The sequence below is a fragment of the Myodes glareolus genome, chromosome 10, assembly GCF_982192425.1.
Source record: "Myodes glareolus chromosome 10, mMyoGla1.1, whole genome shotgun sequence".
NCBI classification, from domain to species: domain Eukaryota; kingdom Metazoa; phylum Chordata; class Mammalia; order Rodentia; family Cricetidae; genus Myodes; species Myodes glareolus.
Window position 1 is genome coordinate 23,970,073 of NC_142035.1, and position 19,956 is coordinate 23,990,028.

Below are 19,956 nucleotides of genomic sequence, written 5' to 3' on the forward strand. Positions count from 1 at the left end.
AATGATACCACACCGAAGTTGTGAACCTTAAAGAAATTTAGACCCCAAACAGAGGCAAAAGTCCACAAGTCACCCCAATAACATTTCAGGTAATTTCACCAGGTAAGTAAAAAGTGACAGAGAGGGGCTTGGCTGTAAGAGTCATTTAGAGTGAGAGTTTGCAGGCAGATGAGTAGAGCTGCTTAAATAACAACTAAATTTAATGTTTCTGCACCCAGGTCACTGCTGTCAATTGCTCCTCAGCTTTAAATCACTTCCTCTGGTCAAATCCCCAAGCCCCTTCCCTTTGAACTGCTGTGGAACCCACCAAAGAGCAGAAGAAAAGGCAAATGCTCATTTTACTCTGTTTTTATTTCAATGTAACATGCAGTAAGAAAAAACTTCACAGGATTGATTAGCATTTACAATGCTTACAGAGAAAAAATTCTTAAAAGCAACTTAGTCCAGATTTAAGGAAAAGCGCAAATTAAACACAATAAACCTATTTCCAAATGCTCATTCTGAACCAAACTGTTAGAGCATTTGGTAAATATTTATGTCTGCTGTTTAGTTGCATTATTTTATATAATCTCTGATTCTTGGGATATCCAGCCCCCATTTTCCTAACACAGCAGGGAAGACATATACATGTGACCATTTAAATTAAAGGAAGAAATGGAGTTTGGGAGACCCCAGGGCTGCAAAAATATATACAAGCATTTACCTTTTCCAGAACTAAACATTTCTTCCATAAAAATATTAAATAGCCAAGCCCTATAGAACTAGGGCCAGGACTACTTCAAATATAACTTCTGTATTTTAAAAATATAGGGCAGAAAGCCTTTTGGGTGATATTTATACATTTTCACATAATATCTCTAGGTCCCTAAAATGAATCGTGAAGCATTATGCAGAATCAACAAAGCCTATTTTCTTACATTATCTCTTAATCTCATAAGTCTCTATGGATATGGTAGATGACTACATTTTAGTACAAGAATTTGATCCAATGGGAGGTCTTTGTAGAAGGCTTAGTATTTATAGCCATATATTAAAGTCCAGGCCTATGTAGTGAACGGGTGGTTGGCAGACATTCGCTCTGTAAGACAAAGCAATAGCATATATACTTTTTAACCCTACCAACAAAAAGGCAGCGAGATCCTACTTTGGAAATAACTAGGGCTTCTAGAGGTGTCATGGATTTCCTGTGGTGTACAGGGTAGGAGAGAGGACTGGGAGAAGCTGAGCTTTCCCTTCACTGGCCGTTTCTAGCTGAGTCACGCATGTCTCTGCTGACAATGGCAGTGTTAAAGAGTCCAGCTGCGCATGTTGTTCAGGAGAACAAGAAGAGCAGCTAGGGACATAAAAACATTTTCTTTCCTATGGGACAGGGGTTTGTCACTCTCTGTGTATTCTTGGCTTCATGCTACATGTTCATGCTATGCCACCGACGCATGTCGTAAGTCCCTGTTAGAGTTATAAGGCTATTCTTGGGATTTGGCTACAATAGGGACTCGACTGGCTGAGGCTTCATCTCACTGCCCATAAAGTCATATCTATGGCAGCAGCCACCCTGACAGTCTAAGCTAAGCCAAAGTAAATTAACTACAGAGAAAATAAAAGTGCATTCATCAGTTACTAAAGGAGCAGTCTAAAACCAATGAGTCATGACGAAAAATGGAAAACCTAGAATTTTTAGGGGTAAGGAAAATATTGCAGAGCAGGACCATGTAAGATGAGGCGCCTACTCCTGTGTGTGGAGGAGGCGGTACATACGAAGACAGCACAAACTTGCTGCTGGACATTGTCCTGATTTCAAAGACTGCACCACTGACCTCTGTTTGGATTAGAAATGACTGCAACATGAATACCTTAGCAATAATGAAATGTAACCAGGGTGTTGGATTATGATAAAACCATTAACCTTCAATTTATATGTAGGATTTAAAAAGCAAAAATGATCTTGGATGAATTCAGTCAAATTAATTTTGATTCTAGGTTAAAACGTGAAGGACCTATGGTGCTGATACTGTTTGTAAAATTTAGTATCTGCAAGGCAATCAAATAATTATAAAGTGAATGGAGAGAGGTATGAAGCTATGTCGGCGGGGACCAAGTTTTCCCTGAATTCAAATAGACAAAAAAACTACTTTGTAGAAAGGGTAGGAGTCCTGCGTCACTTCCAGGAATAACATCAGAAGGACGCACAGGTTCATGCTCCAGGAATGAACACAACAGTCAGGCCAGGCTGAAATGAGGGGAGAGCACAAGCAGCTGAGCTTGCACTGTTGTCGAGCACCTCCTAGCTAGAGGCTTTACCAGGAAGACTTGTGTATTGCAGTTTTGGAGACGTCCCTGTGTGTCTGCAGAACCGTTACAATAGTCACCAAGAGACCGACTCCCAAGTAAGACTGACACACAGAAAACTGTTGTTAAGGGAACAATCTAGTGGAATAAGTCAAGGGAGATTTCATCGCTGTGTTAAATCTCTTGTTAAGTAAGTTTCTGACTACTGTCTGTAGATCTGCTTTCTGGAAACACTGAGGAGAAATCCAGAATCACTGGAAGGTAAATCTCAACAACAGTATTAATCTACTTACACTCAGATAACTCTCTAGTCACAGTCCAAGTTTACAATAAGATGTGCAACAGGCAGAGAAGGAAGGGACAGGCACTGCAGATGAGTCTCTGTCCTCTGGTGGCCTAAGGTCTCAACAGTTACTCTTGTCCAAATCCTTCTGTTTCTTCAATGGCAAACAACAGCTTTTCCTTCAGTTGCTCATAGCTCTTGTAGGGTGGGAGGTCCAGACGATTAAAACTGAAAGTAAGAAGTGCTGGCTTGAGAAAGGGAAGAAGAAAAAGACAGAAGTGGGCAGTGCCCGGCAGCAACACGTTAAAGTTCTAATAACGCGGGCTTGAACCACAGCCTTTGCCCAATGGCTCTCACCTTTCCAAGAGTCACTACAGTGCCTTCTCTGTAAACTGGAACAGCAACATCAACCACCTGCGGTAGAGTTGAACCAAGCGCACAGCACAGTGCCAGTGCTCAGCCAACACTCAGCAAATATTCTTGACCACTGGACCATCTCTCCAGATCCATAAATAGTTAGGCACGCTACTCAGTGTCTATAATTCCAGGATTTGGGCATTACAGGCAGGATAACCAGGAATTCAAAGTTAGCCTAGGCTTCATGAGACTTTGTCTCAAAAACCAAGGCACATAAAAATATGTACAATTATTTTGTGTCAATCCAAAAAAATAATTGCAAGGCTGAGGATATGGCTCAACAAAATATTAGCCTAACAAAATTTAAGGTGTTGGGTTTATTCCCTAAGGACACACAGAACAAATAGTTGGTTAAATAAAAGGACAAAAAAATGTGATATGTACTGTAACCTATCATTTAAAGCTATTAGAATAAACCAGTCAGAAAGGATGTGATTCCATACTGAGAAAGTACTTGAATTAATCCAAAGTCCCAGAGACATAAGAATGTTGGTCACTGGAGATGGAGGGTGGAAGTGTGTGTTTAGTAACACATATAACCAACAGGTAACAGGGATGCCTACACAACCACGCGAACCTACCAACAGCTACACATGCCCCTACACACCCCTACAAATGGTTCAAATCCAAATGTGATTGACAGTAGATTGAATTCCAACATGAACTATATTTGAAGTTAATATTGGTTGATTTTTAGTTTGGTCCATTTTGGGAAATGAGGTTAAACTGCATTTTAAACCAGAAAACAAGTTCTGGGCATACAGCTCTGATACAGAGGGCTGCCTGGGAGGTGACAGGACCTGGCTGGGTTCAACTCCCAGTACTGAAAAAGGAAAACCCAAAAGAGCAGGAATTCTGTTCACTATATACTAAATAAGGATTCTAATTCCAAATTTTCTTTCCTGTTTCAGAGAAAGGGTTCACATATTCTAAATCCCACGTTGAACTTGAAGAGGGAGGGAAAGGCACTCATGGCAAATGAGCACAAACGGGATCCTCTGGACTGGAGGGCAAGGCTCTAAACAACTTCGGGCCTGGCTGCCTTGCTCTGTAAATCTAAATCATGGATCAAAATGGGTTAATTTGCCTGGTACATTTGTAATCCCAGCACTTGGGAAGCAGAGGCAGGAAGGTGGGTGTTCAAGGGCAGCTTTGGTTATGAGATCTTTTCTCAGTAAAGGGGGGTGGGACACTATTGAGATGGCTCAGTGGTTAAGAGCTCATATTGCTCTTCCAGAGAACCTGGGGGCTCAATTCCCAGCACCCCCACCAGGAAAAAATGAAAAAAATCTTTTAAAAGAAGGTAAGGGAATTTATTTTGTGAGACATAAATTCTGCCTCTGTAAAACTGTTAAGAGATGGGGAAATTATTTCCTTTCTAATAAGTAGCCAGAGGCTAAATGGATAAAAGTTTATTTTCTGTATTTCTGATTATGCTTACCAAGTATGGCTTCTGGGTAACCAATTTTCTTTCCCAACTTTCTCGATGCAGAACTTCTGTGGTCCATTACTCCCTAAAGCACAGGAAAACCAAAAAAAATGTTGATTACAAAGCCCTTTAATTATGCATCCCAGCCGGGCGGTGGTGGTGCACACCTTTAATCCCAGCACTTGGGAGGCAGAGGCAGGCAGATCTCTGTGAGTTCGAGGCCAGCCTGGTCTACAAGAGCTAGTTCCAGGACAGGCTTGAAAGTCACAGAGAAACCCTGTCTAAAAGAGAGAGAGAGAGAGAGAGAGAGAGAGAGAGAGAGAGAGAGAGAGAGAGAGAAAAGAAAGAAAAGAAAAGAAAATTATGTATTCCAGTTTAGCAGCAGCATTGCCATTGGGAATCACAGACATACAGGCCTGTTCCAAACCTACTGCATCAACAATTCTAGGGGCAGGAGCTTAGGTACACACCTTAACAAGCTCCCAGGTGCTTCCAACAAGTGGTGAAATTCGAGAATCATTTTGCTAATGTATGCCAAGAAAAAAACCTGCAGCTTTATCAATCCTTAGCTAGAATAGCACAATGCCATGATTAGTAATCGTCCACAAAAGAACACATAAATATCTACTGTCAAAACTTTTCAAATGTAAGCACCCAGAGAACTCACTATAATAGTAAGGCCTGTGCTCACGGGTCCTATCCAATCGCCCTTTAAACACACTCACCCTCCATGCTGCTGGCCTCCTCCCTCCTGTTAGAGAAGCTGTGGTGTTCAGTAGCAACAAGCGCCGCTTTATTAAAAGGGCACTACTGCTCCTTAGGAAGCAGTCTGAATGACTGGTAGTGGGTGCTGCTGGCCTTGTGAACTTAAACTGTCAGGACACTAAATGTTCTAAGCATATGGGACAGCCATGCACCAAGACTTCCTCTATCCTTAATGACTAAATCCAGAATAAGAGACCGTCAGTTCTTTTGGATTCTGCAACAATGAATTCTGCAATCAATGGCTCTTAATCATGAAGCCATCTCTCCAGCAACCCTACATTCCTATTTTTAGTTACTTTTTTTTAAAAATTTTTTAATGATTTATTTATTCTTATGTCCATTGGTGTTTTGCCTGCATTTATGTCTGTGTGAGGGTATCAGTTTCCTGGAACTAAAGTTACAGACAGTGGTAAGCTGCCATATGGGTAGTGGGAATTGAATCCAGGCCTTTTGAAAGAGAAATCAGTACCCCTGACCACTGAGCAATCTCTCCAGTCCCTTCCACATTTCTTTTCTCTTTTTTTTTCTTTCTTTTTTTTTGTTTTTTTGTTTTTTTGAGACAGAGTTTCTCTCGTAGACCAGGCTGGCCTCTAACTCACAAACAATGTGCCACCACCGCCCAGCCCCTTTCACATTTCAAATAATAAAGTATCTTACCACTTAAAAAAAAGTTTTTAAGGGGGTTGGAGAGATGGCTCAGCAATTAAGAGCACTGGCTGTTCTTTCAGAGGACCCAGGTTCAATTCCCAGCATCCACATGCAGCTTACAATCTGTAACTGTTCTGACATACTCCCACCAATGCACATAAAATTAAATTATTTTTTTAAAAAATTGTTAAATATCTTAGAAGTTTGACTTGTGGTAGAATTTTGTGCAAAAATACAATAATAAAGCATGTATGGGGTGTATGTTTGTATAAATGAGCTTATATGCATAGTAATATATGTATGTGTATACTTGCATGCATGCACATGTACATGCAGAGGCCAGAAAAAAACTGTGGTTGGATCTTTCTTTCTATCTTTATGTGGGTTCCTGGGATTAAACTCAAATTATCAGGTTTGTATGGGTACCTCTATCTGTTGAGACATCTGAATAGCCCCAAGAAGATGTATGTATAGATGTATGCATGCATGTATTTATTTTATATTTATTTTATTTTGTGTGTATGTCTGTGCTCCATGTGAGTCACTGGTGCCTGAAAAGTCCTTAAGGGCAACTGAACTGCAGTTACAGATGGTTATGAGCAGTCATGTGGTGGCTGGGAATTAAACCCAGGTCCTCTGGAAGAGGACGAGCACTCCATTCTCTAAGAAGATGTTTTGAAACTATTTTATTTATTCCTCTTAGGGACAAAATCCAGGATCTCACGTATGCTCAGCAAGGGTCACACTTTTTTTGTTTTTGTTTTTAGAGACAGGATTTCTCTGTAGCTTTGGAGTCTATCCTGGAACTGGCTCTTGTAGACCAGGCTGGCCTCGAACCCAAGAGATCCACCTGCCTCTGCCTCCCGAGTGCTGGGATTAAAGGTGTGAACCACCACCACTCAGCCAGGACTATACTTTTAAATAAAATCCATTTTATTTTTCTCCAAATTGATCTTTTATAGCTTACTTCACAAGTGTATTATTATCCTACTGTATTTAGCTTATTATTTTTTCTTTCTTTCTTATTTTATTTTTTCAGTACAGGATTTCTCTATGTAATGCCCAAGCTGCCCTAGAATTCACTCTGTAGACCAGGCTGGCCTTGATTCACAGAGACCCATCTGACTCTGCCTCCCAAGTGCTGGCATGAAAGGCATGTGCCACCACACTGTGGCTTCTTTTGTTTTGAAACTGGGTCTTATGTAGTTCAGATTGGACTCAATCATACTATATAGCTAAGGCAGTTAAGGATGACTTGATTCCTGAGCCTTCTGCCTACACCTCCCAAATTCGACGATTACAGACATTTGCCAACACATCCAGCTAATTTCTTATCTTTTTTTTTTTTTTTAATTTTACTTTTGAGTCAGGGTTTCTTTGTAGTTTTTGGTGCCTGTCCTGGAACTAGCTCTTGTAGACCAGGCTGGTCTCGAACCCACGGAGATCTGCCTGCCTCTGCCTTCCGGGTGCTGGGATTAAAGTCATGTGCCTCTACCACCTGGCGATATTCCAGTGCTTAGAGAATTATCTTTCTTAAACTCAAATATGTTCTTAAAAATAGGAACAAGTGGGGCTGGACTGGAGAGATGGTTAAGTGGTTGGCTGTTCTTCCAAGGACCAGGGTTCAATTCCACAGCAGCCACATGGCAGCTAACAACTATCTATAACTCCAGTTCCAAAATCTGACATTCTCCACAGGCATATATACATGGAGGCAAAACACCAATGCACAGTGGGAGCCCACATGTGACTCAGTTTTTATCTGGAGTCATTTTTGACTTAAAGAAGTCCTTTGAGTCCAAGTTTTGTTGTTTTTTTTTTTTATAACCTTGAGGGCTATGAGAGACTTCTGATTTAGCCCAAGAGAAAAGAACACTCTATCTAGTAGTATATTTCTGATGATAAATCTCAGAAACATCAAGATAGAAAGTAAGGCTGCTTCTGAGCAGCAAGCACATGATGGAGAGGAGGCCGCTCACCCAAGGACAGGGATGGTCTTGTGGTCAGACTCTGACCGAACGTCTGTGTTGTGTTTTGTTCTGCTTTTATATAAGTACATAAGCAAGCTCTGAAATAAACTCGGGGCTGTTTGGCTGCTTCGGCATGACCAGACAACCCCTCCGATTTTATCCTGTCTCCTGTTTCTTCTGACTTTTCTTTAGCCCCAAGGATCCACTATCCGGGAACCCTAGATGACCTTGTAGAAGCTGGCTCCTACAGGTGGTGCCCAACATGGGGCCTTTTGGGAAGGGGTGTCTTCATAGGGACACCGCAGATTCCAAGGGTGATCGGAGGTGTGGTAAGTATATCCTGGGAGTATCAGCAGTTGCACGGTGTAAATATAAAAAACCAAGCAGTTGCGTGATGTAGGGACATTGTAGTACATTCTTGACTGGTCTAAAAATCAAGAAGACTATAGCAACTCTTATCCTTTGTCTACAGCATAAACTTGGGGTCAAGGACTGCCAGCTAAAATTTACTATTCCAGTACAAAATTCCCACAAACTTAAACTTGAAAACTTGTTGCTCCCATGGGGAAGATGGCAGGACAATCCAGTTCTTCAAAACCCGTTGCCCCCTAAAAGCAACTGCTTTGGCTTGTGTCAAAATACCTTATGTTCGTTTGGTTGGAGAGATAAAACTCTCCAAAAATGGTATTCTGTTTAATGTTTTAGGCCCTGATTGTTTTTTGACTAACTGTATTTCTCAAGTGGATGATCATATCCATGTATTGATGTAAAAATAACCTTCTTTTGTAATGTTGCCTGTGAAGTAACTGATCCATGGCTTGATGAAAATTTAAAAAGCTTCAGGTAGACAAAATATGCTGTTGGATTAGCTGCAGCAGGAATTTCTGCTCTCGCTGTTATGCTGACTATTACTGCAGTTGTTTCAGTGGCTTTGTCTGTCTATTCAAAATGCAGGATTTGTTAATCAATTACCTAAGAATATTTCTGACACTGAAGACACAAGACATATATAAATAATTAAATGCCTTGTATGATGATGTGGTACAATCTTTAGGGGATAAGCTCCAAAGCTTAAAATCCAGAGTCCAGTAAAATGCCATGCTAACTATGAATGGATTTGTGATACATCTTTTGTGTATAATAAAAGTGCTACCGGGTGAAAAAGAATTAAAGCACATTGTGGGGGAATCTGGCATGATTCTAATGAATCTTTAGATTTGGCTAAATTACATCAAGAGAATTTAAAATTCAAAAATGCTGAAATAAATTTTGATACATCAAAAGCAGTTAAAGATATTCTAAAACAATTTAAAAAGACTGTTCCATCATGGTCAGCATTTACGTCACTTCTTAGCAGTATTGCAGTTTTTGGAGCTTATGCTCTTTGGGACATAATTTGCTTACCTATAGTTTTCAAGCTGATTATAAACTCACTGTGAAAAGTGGGCTCAAAACTTCACAGAGTAAAAGTCACACTTCCCTAAAAACTTGACACCAGAGACTTGCAGTCAAAGAAAGTGAGATTTCTTTGCCTCTTTTCAACCTAAGACAAAAGCTGGATCTCTAGGATCCATTTTCCCATGACGGGTAAGACTAGAGTACAGTAAGGAACCCCCAAGGCAGATGCAGTCTTCTGAGGAGCTCTGAAAGGTCCTTAAAATGTAATAAAAAGGGGGGGATGGATTGTGGGAATCCACGTGACTCATCTGGAATCATTTCTGACTTAAGTCCTTTGAGTTCAAGCTTGCCTGCTCTACTTTTTTTTTTATATATATAACCTTGAGGACTGTGAGAGACTTCTGATTTAGCCTGAGAGAAAAGAACACTCTATCTAGTAGACAGTATACTGCTGAAGATAAAGCTCAGGAACATCAAGATAGAAAGTAAGGCTGCTTCTGAGCTGCAAGCACAAGATGGAGAGGAGGCCGCTCACTGAAGGACAGGGATGGTCTTGTGGTCAGACACTGACTGACCGGCTGTGCTGTGCTTTGTTCTGCTTTATACATAAGCAAGCTCTGAAATAAACTCGGGGCTGTTTGGCTGCTTCGGCATGACCAGACAGACCTCCCGATTTTATCCTGTCTCCTGTTTCTTCTAACTTTTCTTTGGCCTCAAGGATTCCCTATCCAGGAACCCTAGCTGACCTTGTAGGAGCTGTCTCCTATAACGCACATTAAATAAATTAATAAATAAACAAATAAACAAATAAATAAATAAATAAATGAAGAATAAGGGTAGCCCCCAAACAGAAATAAGTATTTGTCTACTTAGATATATCTTCTAACACAGCTCTTATCAAACATACATATGGAGGCAGGAGGTCAGGAATTCAGGGTTCTCCTTGGCTACATAGTGATTCTGAAGCCAGTCTAGGGTTCATGAGACTGTGTCTTTAAAAACAGGAAAAAAAAACTTACTGAGGTAAGAACTAAAAAGTCATCTCCCAGTCCATAAAGTGAAGGTCATCAGTAGACAGTTAAGAACAACTACATCTGTCTGTTGTTTCTGATAAGCTGCACATACAATCAGCCAAGGGCAGGAAGGTCAACAGTCTTCTCTACAGAGAAGAACCCTTTATACACACCCATGAGGTCAGCAAAGCCTCCCACGGGCAGGCGGCAGGTCCCAGTGACAAACTGCAGAAGTCGCATCCTCTTCTCGTTATCGATCTCCTTAACAAACTGTTAACAACACATTCAAGGAGAGATGCAAGTCACATTACAGCTGAACAAGACAGAAAATGATCATTTAACTCTTAAATGAACTTGGGTGTCAACGACACTGAACCTGTCAGAGCCTCAGCAGCATCCTTGACTGGACCTCAGGATAGATCTCTGAATGCTCTTGGCTCTGTTGTTCTAGAGAAGCCTTTCCCATTCCCCTTAGACCTGTCTGTCCTATAGCACATTCCTGTGGTTACATAGGACACAAACGTCCAGTATGAATAAATTTCTTGGTTTCATGAACAAATCAGATCAAGCTCATGAAATGCAATAACCCTTTTCTAAATATTTTAGGGTATTTGTAAGTCACATGTATCCAGAAATATAAGGTTTCTAGCAGATCTTTATATCCTGTAGCATATTTTGGCTGAGTGAAAATATGCTTTTGTAACGAATATGTTCCCCTATTTACTAATGTCAATATTTATTTAGTTATTTTTTGAAAAGGGGTTTTATGTAATCCAGACTGGCCTCAAACTTGTTATATAGCTGAGAATGTACTAACATTCCAAAAACACCATTTAGACTCTCCTAAGGGCTAGAATTATAGGCATGAGCCACTAATCTGTTTCCTGTCAATAATTTCATTTCATCTCTGTGTTTCTTTCCTTTTTTCTTTTGTTTTCAGAGACAGGGTTTCTCTGTGGAGCACTGGCTGTACTGGAACTTACTTTGTAGACCAGGATGGCCTTGAATTTGCAGTATTCCTCCAGCTTCGCGAGAACTGAGATTACAGACATGTGCCATCAAGCCAGGCCTCAAAACTTGCTTTTTTCCTTAGTGCAGGGAACTGACCAGGGCCTGTGTACACTTGGCAAGTGTTCTACATCTTAGCTATGTCCCTAGCCCCTGATTATTTCTTGAACATCCCTCCCCCAGCCTCAGTTTTTATGACTGAATTTGGGGCCTGGAGCCTGCTAGGTAAGCTATATCTCTAGCACAAAATTCATGTTTTTTCTACTTCTAAGACAGGCTGTTAAGTAACCACAGCTTCTCTTGAACTCATAATCCTTTTGCCTAGCCTCTAAGACAGTGGTTCTCACCCTATGAGCCACAATCGCTCTGGCAAACTTTTATCTCCAAAAAATATTTACATTATGATTCATAACATTAGCAAAATTACAGTTATGAAGTAGCAATGAAAATAATTTTATGGGGTCACCACAAGATAAGGAGCTGTATTAAAGGGTCGCAGCACTGGGAAGGTTGAGAGCCACTGGGCTAAAACCTGTGATTACATACCATGTCCAGCTCAAATTCATACTGCTTTAAAGCCTCAACACTGTAACGTGCATCAAAAGGTTCAATCATTTTTAGGGCTAAGTTATTTCCATTATGCGTACAAACTACTTCTGTTCATTCATTAATATGCAGATAGGTTCATTTTGCCTCTGGGTGAGCTGGAACAACACTGTTTTAAATACCGGCATAAAGCACTATTATCTGCTTGGGTCTCTGGATTTAATTCTTTTGGAGTGAAACTGGTAAGTCATGTATAACTGTATATTTAAACTGGTCTTGTTTTGGTTTTTGGTGTTTTTGTTTTAATTGGTGGAGGAGGGAAGTTCAAGACAAGATTTCTATGTAGCCTTGACTGTCCTGGAACTCACTCTAAACCAGGCTGGCCTTGAACACAGAAATCCACCTGCCTCTGTCTCCTGAGACCTGGAATTAAAGGTGTGTGCCACCACTGCCCAGCTCTTGTGTTGTTTTTAAGACAAGGTCTCATGAAGCTGAGGCTGGCCTTTAACTCCTGATCCTCCTCCTTCCAAGTGATATTACAGAGATATGGCTACCCTGCCTGGCTGGCTATATTTACCTTTTTGGTGAACTGCAGCACTATTTGCCATTTTAGTACATTACACTCTTTTTGAATGAGGGTTTCAAGTTTTCCACATGTTCACCAAAGATTATGCCTCTCCTATTTCCTAATGTGTACAAAGTCCTATCGAGGTGGGATTTTATTTTGTATTTCCTTAACAATTAAAGATTTTTGAGCATCAGTCATTTATTTTATGTATAGGTGAGTGTGTCTACATGTAGGTATGCACTAGTAAGTAGAGGTGCTTGTGGAGGTCAGAGGCACTGAATACCCTGGAACTTCAGAGTCACTAATATGGATACTAGGAACCAATGGGTTCTCCAGAACAGCAGTAAGTGTTCTTAAATGCTGAGTCATCTCTCCAGGCCCTATTTATTTATTTATTTATTTATGATTTATTTATACAGTATCCTGTCTGTAGACCAGAAGAGGGCACCAGATCTCATTATAGGTGGTTGTGAGCCACCATGTGGTTGCTAGGAATTAAACTCAGGACCTCTGGAAGAGTAGTCAGTGTTCTTAAAGGCTGAGCCATCTCTCCAGCCCTATTTTTTTTAAGACATAACATTCTGCCTCCATGTATGCCCACACACCAGAGGAGGGTGCCAGATCTCACTACAGATGGCTGTGAGCCACCATGTGGTTGCTGGGAACTGAACTTAGGACCTCTGGAAGAACAGCCAGTGCTCTTAACCACTGAGCCATCACTCTAGCCCCTCCATCCCTATTTTTGAAATGACTCTTTTTTGTGTGACTTTGTGCGGAGGGAGTGATACCAAGTGCACGTGAAAGTCAGAGGACAAATCAAACGAGTCTGTTCTCTCATAGTACCGGGTTGGTCCTGGGGATCAAATTTAGGTCATCACCCTTGCTGGCAAGTGCCCTGGCGCACTAAGCCATCTTGTCAGTTCCCTTTTCATAAAAAGAAGAAGAAAAAAGGAACATATTTTCTGTGTGTTTGTGCCTGAGTTTATGTATGTGTACCACGAGTGTATAAGTGACCAAGAAGGGAAGAAAACACCAGTCCCTGGAACTGGAAGCACAAATGGTTGTGAGCACCAATGTGGATGCTGAAGATCAAACCTGGGTCCTTTGCAAGAGCAACAAATACTCTAAATTGCCTGGCCCTTGCTCTTATTTTCTTTTAAGTCTATAAACACATTTTATTCATTGAGTGTGTGCGCGGGAGCGCCCCAGTGCATATGGTGGGCAGAGGACAACTTCAGAAGAAACTGGTTCTCTCCTGCAACCCAGGGTTCAAATTCAGGTCAGCAGGGTTGGCAGCAGGCACCCCATACGGGCTAACCATCTCTCTGGCCCATCTTATTCTTTTAGTTTGTTGTTGTTGGTGATGGTATATACATGTTGTGTGCAGGTATGCATGCATATTTGAGTATGTGTTTAGGTCAGAGATCAATGTTAGAAATTTTCCTATATCATTCTCCAGGTTTTTTATTTGTTTTTTGTTTTTATGTTTTGTTTTTGTTTTTGAGTCATGGTCTCTCACTGAACTTGGAGCTCACTGACCAGCTAGACTGGCTACTGAGTCCCTAGGGTCCTCCAATCTGTGCTCCCCGGCACTGTGGTTAGGAACATGTCTCTGGACCCAGCTCTTTTCCATGTGAGTGCTGTATATCCAGACTCAGGTACTTGTGCTTCTGTAATATGAATTTTATCTGCTGGACAGCCCAGATAGCAGGCGTTTTTTGAGAGCTCTCACAAAATCTAACCAGATCTGCTAAATCTGCCATCTAAATTTACATAATTCTTAAGAAGCAATGATCAAAGCCATACTTTATAGTTTCATAAGATTCCAAAAGTATTCATATCAAACATAAAAAAGTGAATCTCTGTTTTAAACACTTTTTTCCTACTTATGTTCAGGAGTGGCTAAGCTGCATGTGTGTGTGTGTAGCACACACATGGCTATAGATGACTGTGAGTCTTCGTGTGGGCATAGGAGCTGCTATAAGAACAAGGGATCTTTACCAGTGAACTATCTCTCCAGCCCCTAATGAATGAATCTTATCTGTGAAACTAGCTTATGTTCTGGCAAAAGTACAAGGTATGTGTTACTCGGTAACAGTCTTTAGAGGACTCCGTTAAAATCATACTCAGTTCTTATAACATATTACTGTAATGCACAGCCAGAACAAAGGGCCTGCACATTTTCCTGAGTTACTTATTTTGGTAAATTCTAAATAAATAAATAAACAAATGAATGAATAAAATGCATGCTGTGCCTATCTATAAAAATAAATTTAGAGGGTCTGGAGAGATGGCTCGGTGGTTAATAGCATTGGCAGCACTTCCTGGGAGTTAAGGTCCCAACAACCACATAATGGCTCACAGCTTCTATAATGGGATCTGATACCCTCTTCTGGCACGCAGGTGTACCTGCAGATAGAATACTATATACATAAAATAAAGAAATATTTTTAAAAAAGAAATTTAGAAACAAACCTGCCAAAACCACATGATTTGTTTGCTCGTCCTTGTGTAGTGGCGATAGATGGCATGTCTCTGCCAGTCATTCAAATCGATTTCTTGCATTCCACACAAAAGGACCTACAGCAATAAAACAAGAACAGAACAAGTTCTTACTTTAGGCAACCAAAATTGTTTCACGTAAGTAAGACTAACATGGAACATGCCGACTAAAGACAGACTGACTCTATACCCAGAGTCCTAGTCACATGATTCTGAGAAGGCAGCTCCCATGTGTGGAGTCACATATTGAGGGAAATGGTTACTGAACTGCAGAAAAACATTAATAATAAGATGCTTTAAAAAGAGTTTTAAAAAATATTGATTTATTTTATGTGTATGTATGTTTGTCTGTATGCGGATCTGTGCACCGCTAGAGAGCCTGGTACCCTCAGGTATGAGACCTGAACTCAGGTCCTCTGGAAGAGCAGGCAGTTGCATAACCTTAGCCACCTCTCCAACCACAACAATACCTTTTTTTAAAAAAATAATAATAATATTTATTTATTTATTTATTTATTTATTTATTTATTTGTTATGTATGCACTATTCTGTCTGTGTGTATGTCTGCAGGCCAGAAGAGGGCACCAGACCTCATTACAGATGGTTGTCAGCCACCATGTGGTTGCCAGGAATTGAACTCAGGACCTTTGGAAGAGCAGGAAATGCTCTTAACCACTGAGCCATCTCTCCAGCCCCAACAATACCTTTTTTGAAAGGTAATATTCTTTTTTTGTTTTAGTATGAACTGAGGGTGTTGCAAACACCTGCCTGCATAAAAAATATAAATACCAGATGAAAATACTTATTCAAAAATAAATACCTGAAGGCATCTACTAGTGTGTTGGAATAAAGAAAAACTCATTACCTCTAATTCTTTTGCATCAAAATATTGCAAATATTGCTGGGGAAGAATTTCATTAAAGCCCTCAAAGAAAGCTTGTGTCTGTTCTTCAACACCTCGAGACAATCTCCACTCAGCTACCATCCTGGCAAATAAGAATGGAAATTTTATCAGGAAGTTAAGATTTTACTTTTAAAAACTGCATAAAATTAAAAATGTAAACTTCATTGTAAAGCCCTGAAATACACATAAAAATTAGAGTAGCACGAATGCCTTTGTTTGAAAGAGGGTCTCACAATGTAGTTCAGGCTGTCCTATAACAAACTCACTATGTAGCCCAGGCTGGTCTCAAGGTTCCCAATGGCTATGATAACAGGCATGCATCACCATGCCATGCTAGAAAGTACTTTTTAAAGAGAATTACTTTCTTTAATCTCTTCTTTACCATAAAATTGTAGATTTCAATTCTTATCTACATCTCTCAAAAGCTAATATCATATAAAATTTTATTTTGTTTCAGAATATTTTCTTTAAAAAAAATTAACAAGCAAACCAATGTGTATATTTTAGGTATCTGAGTTCTTGAAATAACTAATCCAACAATAGGAACACATTACGTGCACAAGACAGACCATACACTGGCTTACAATAAAAGTTTCAAAACAAAATGACATTTTAAAGATTATTTTAAATAGTATCAAGCTAGAAAAATAAGAGAATAAAAGCAACTGGGTCAGAGTGGTCTGGTGGCACGTTAAGGGCTTACTTTTGTCTCCCCATCTATTTGAGTTTCCACTTATGAGCCCTCTCCCACAAGGGCCCACTGAGATTTGCTTGTTTTAGGCTTGCCTAAAATTTTCTCTATAGCCAAAGATGATTCTGAATTTTTTTTCTCTGTTTAACAAAGTGCTGGACCAGCAGGTGTATGCTACGATGCCTGGAACAAATTAAATCTCTTAGAAAGAAAACAAACAAACAAACAAACAAAAAAACAAGCCTGCAATGGTGACGCATGCCTTGAATCCTGGCGCTCAGGAAGCAGAGGCAGGTGGATCTCTGTGAGTTTGAGGCCACCATGGTCTAGAGAGTGAGTTCCAGGACAGCCAGGGCTACACAGAGAAACCCTGTCTCAAAAGAAGAAAAACAAACAAAACAACTAATATGTAAAAGAGGGTATCCATGCCAGGAATTGTCAGAGGCCATGCAGTCTCGTCTCGGATCAGCATCTGACTACCTGTCGAATGGGTTTCCACAGAAGAAGGCACCTGTGGAAACAGATTCTCACAGGACAGGGTAGAAATTTGCAAAATTTGTACAGCTTGCGGGCTCTTTTCTCTCTCATTATATTGGTGATTCTTTGGGAGTTTTTAGTTTTACTTACCAGCCACACATGCAACAGCTGTAATTTTCCCTGGAAACTCTGTTCCTTTTCAAATATTTTCCTCTAAGATTCAACAAGGGGTTAATGTTTCTCAAATCTCTTATCTGGAATTACTAACTGTAACTCGTAATCCTGGGAGCTACTCTGACTCCATAGAGATAGTTGGGTATATATGAGAAAACAACACTTGGAACATTAACCATGTTCTAGAAAGGAGAGTAGGGCAAACAGACACAGAATAGGGAAAAGCCTCAGGAAATTCACATAGTGTTAACTGTTGAGAGTAAGTTCTCTAGACACCAATCATACAGAATCAATGAAACGATCTAGCATATTCTGATGAGAAGAAAAATGCAATATAAATATGGGATGGATAGACCCATCTTTACCATACACAAGAGCTTATACTGGTGGAAGAAGTGTGGTATAGTGAGATAGGGAAAGAGTGCCTTGTCAAAGTTTGCCTTTTACAGAGATGGAGACATGGGACTCTCTTATAGAAAAGGGAACTGTATAAAAGCATATCTTGCAGACATGAAGTAACTGTCTGGATTTGAATATTGTTGTCCTTAAAGCATTGTGCCCATGTGTATTAATTTTTAACTCTGTAACCACAAGTGGTGGTCGCTGATGTAAGTGTTGCAAGAGCAGGATGTGTCTGACTGGATATTTAGTCAGGTCTGCAAAAATGCTGAACTCTATGTCTAGAATAAGGCTATGCAGGGTGTGGGTGGGAAGGTGTATTGGGGAAGCATAAAGGGGAACAATAGGGACTTTCATAATGATCATGATGTATTACTTAAATTGTGATGTATTTTTTAAAGTCAAAATCAGAAGCCAATCATAAAGCTGTTTGTGTAACCTTGGTAAGAAAAATTCTGCTTGAGTATAAATAAATACACCCTGAGCTATTTGGGGCCACTTGAGTACAATCTACTTGGTGTTCAGCTTGTGCCGACGCCCCTACCCTGTCTCACGACCTGAATCCAAGCAGAGGTTGGACTCCGACAGGGAGTGGTGATGCCTGGCCTTTAATCCTAGCACAGGGAAAGCAGAGGTGGGTGGATCTCTGTGAGTTTGAGATCAGCCTGATCTGCATAACAAGGTCCAGGCTACCCATGGCTACATAGACCATATCTCAAATAAATAAATAAATAAATGATTTACCATGACTTTCTATTTTTAAAATCCTAGAAATGAAAACTGTTTGCAAAAAAGTGATTATCATAAAACAAACATTATTTTTAAAATACCACCTTTTAGCGATTATTAGACAAAAAGGCTAAAGGAACACTGTCTCATTTTCTTTCTTTCTTTCCTTCCTTTTTTTTTTTTTTTTGGTTTTTCGAGACAGGGTTTCTCTGTGGCTTTGGAGTCTGTCCTGAAACTAGCTCTTGTAGACCAGGCTGGTCTCGAACTCACACAGTCTCATTTTCTAAAACAGAAGACTATTTTTATTTAAGGATATGTTGGTATGCCATATGTGTGAGTGTCCAGAGGACAGAAAGTATTGACCCCCTGGAGCTGGAGTTCCAGATGGTTGTGAACACATTCAGGCTCCTCTGGAAACAGCAAATACTGCTCCCTGTTGAGCCACCCCTCCACCCCCCACCCCACTTCCATTATCCCTCTTGTCCCCTTTTAGGAACACTGTCTCTTACCTGATATATTCCTCCTTATTTTCTTCTGTCACAAGAATATTGCCTCCATTGGGTTTCAAATCATGACTCTTAATTTCACCTAGAATTTCTTTATCAACAGAGAAGTACATTTCCAAACCACATTCTTCAATATTGTTTTCTCTGCACAAATGAAATTGGCACTATTTGTTATATATACACAACTCAATCATAATTCAAAAGTTTTTATTTAATTCAACTCTGAATTTAAGTAACAAGCCTCAAATTATGACATCAAAATCAAAGTAGTGGAATATTAAAATCATATTACATAAAACCTTGTAAGATTAATCATCATACTGAACATGAGAAAGATTAAGTCCATATCATTTAAATTTAATAAAACAATTAATTACATGACTATAATGTAGAACAGTCTATTAGCACCATAATGAAAGCACACAGACTATATTTTAAGAGTATAAAAAGAAACTTACTTAACCCAGATGAGAGAATTGTAAAATTCTGGATCAATAGATTCTAAATCCTTAAGTCCAACTGGTTTGTTCAAAATGCGTTTATAGAATGGCAAAGAAAACCCAGTATCTATGAATTTCCCATGGAATAGAGCCTATACAGAAAGGAAGTAATAGCATTTAAGATAACAATTCAAAAGTTATTAAACATTAAAACATTGTATAAATTCTCCATTTGAAAATCTGTTGAGGCTGGGTGTGGTAGCACATGCCTTTAATAGCACTCAAAGGCCAAGGTAGGCTGATCTCCATAAACTGGAAACCAAGTTACCTCAAAAAATAAACAAACAAGCAAGCACATACGTGCACATACACACACACACAGACACACACACACACAGACACACACATGATTAAGAACTCACTTCTCTAAAACCTTTTCAGCTAGACAGACGGCTCAGAAAGAGCACTTGCTGCTCTTCCAGAGGATCAGGTTTTATTCCCAGTACCTACATGGTGGCTCACTACTGTTTTTTAACTGAAGTACCAGAGGCTCTCAGGCTTCCTTCTAGTCTCTACAGGCACCAGGCACGCACATGGTGCTCAGACATACATGCAGGCAAAACAGCAAGACACATAAAATAAATTTGAAAAATTAAAATTCTTGTCACGATGGGAGGTTGTGGTGCATGTCTTTAATCCTAATACTCGGGAGGCAGAGGCAGGCAGATGTGGGTTCAAGGCCAGCATGGCCTACATAGTGAGTGCCAGAACAATCAGAGCTACACAAAGAAAAGCTGTCTCAA

At 40.0% G+C, this 19,956-nt stretch overlaps 1 protein-coding gene across 3 annotated transcripts in view; it reads right to left on the bottom strand.

The window, feature by feature from the left end:
- Positions 1-332: 332 nt before the first annotated feature.
- The window catches only part of Itch (itchy E3 ubiquitin protein ligase), an 84,615-nt gene continuing 64,991 nt past the window's right edge, over positions 333-19,956 (bottom strand). For 2 of the 3 annotated variants that reach the window (XM_048431534.3, XM_048431535.3), the window contains exons 19-25: positions 19,172-19,305; positions 18,717-18,857; positions 15,699-15,819; positions 14,807-14,911; positions 10,383-10,479; positions 4,428-4,500; positions 333-2,797 (exon numbers count right to left, since the gene is read on the bottom strand). In XM_048431534.3, the coding sequence (XP_048287491.1) occupies positions 2,698-2,797; positions 4,428-4,500; positions 10,383-10,479; positions 14,807-14,911; positions 15,699-15,819; positions 18,717-18,857; positions 19,172-19,305 (771 nt within the window). In that variant the 3' untranslated portion in view covers positions 333-2,697. Of the gene's footprint in view, positions 2,818-4,427; positions 4,501-10,382; positions 10,480-14,806; positions 14,912-15,698; positions 15,820-18,716; positions 18,858-19,171; positions 19,306-19,956 lie in introns of all 3 variants that reach the window. The other variant, XM_048431536.3, reaches the window with a different exon arrangement.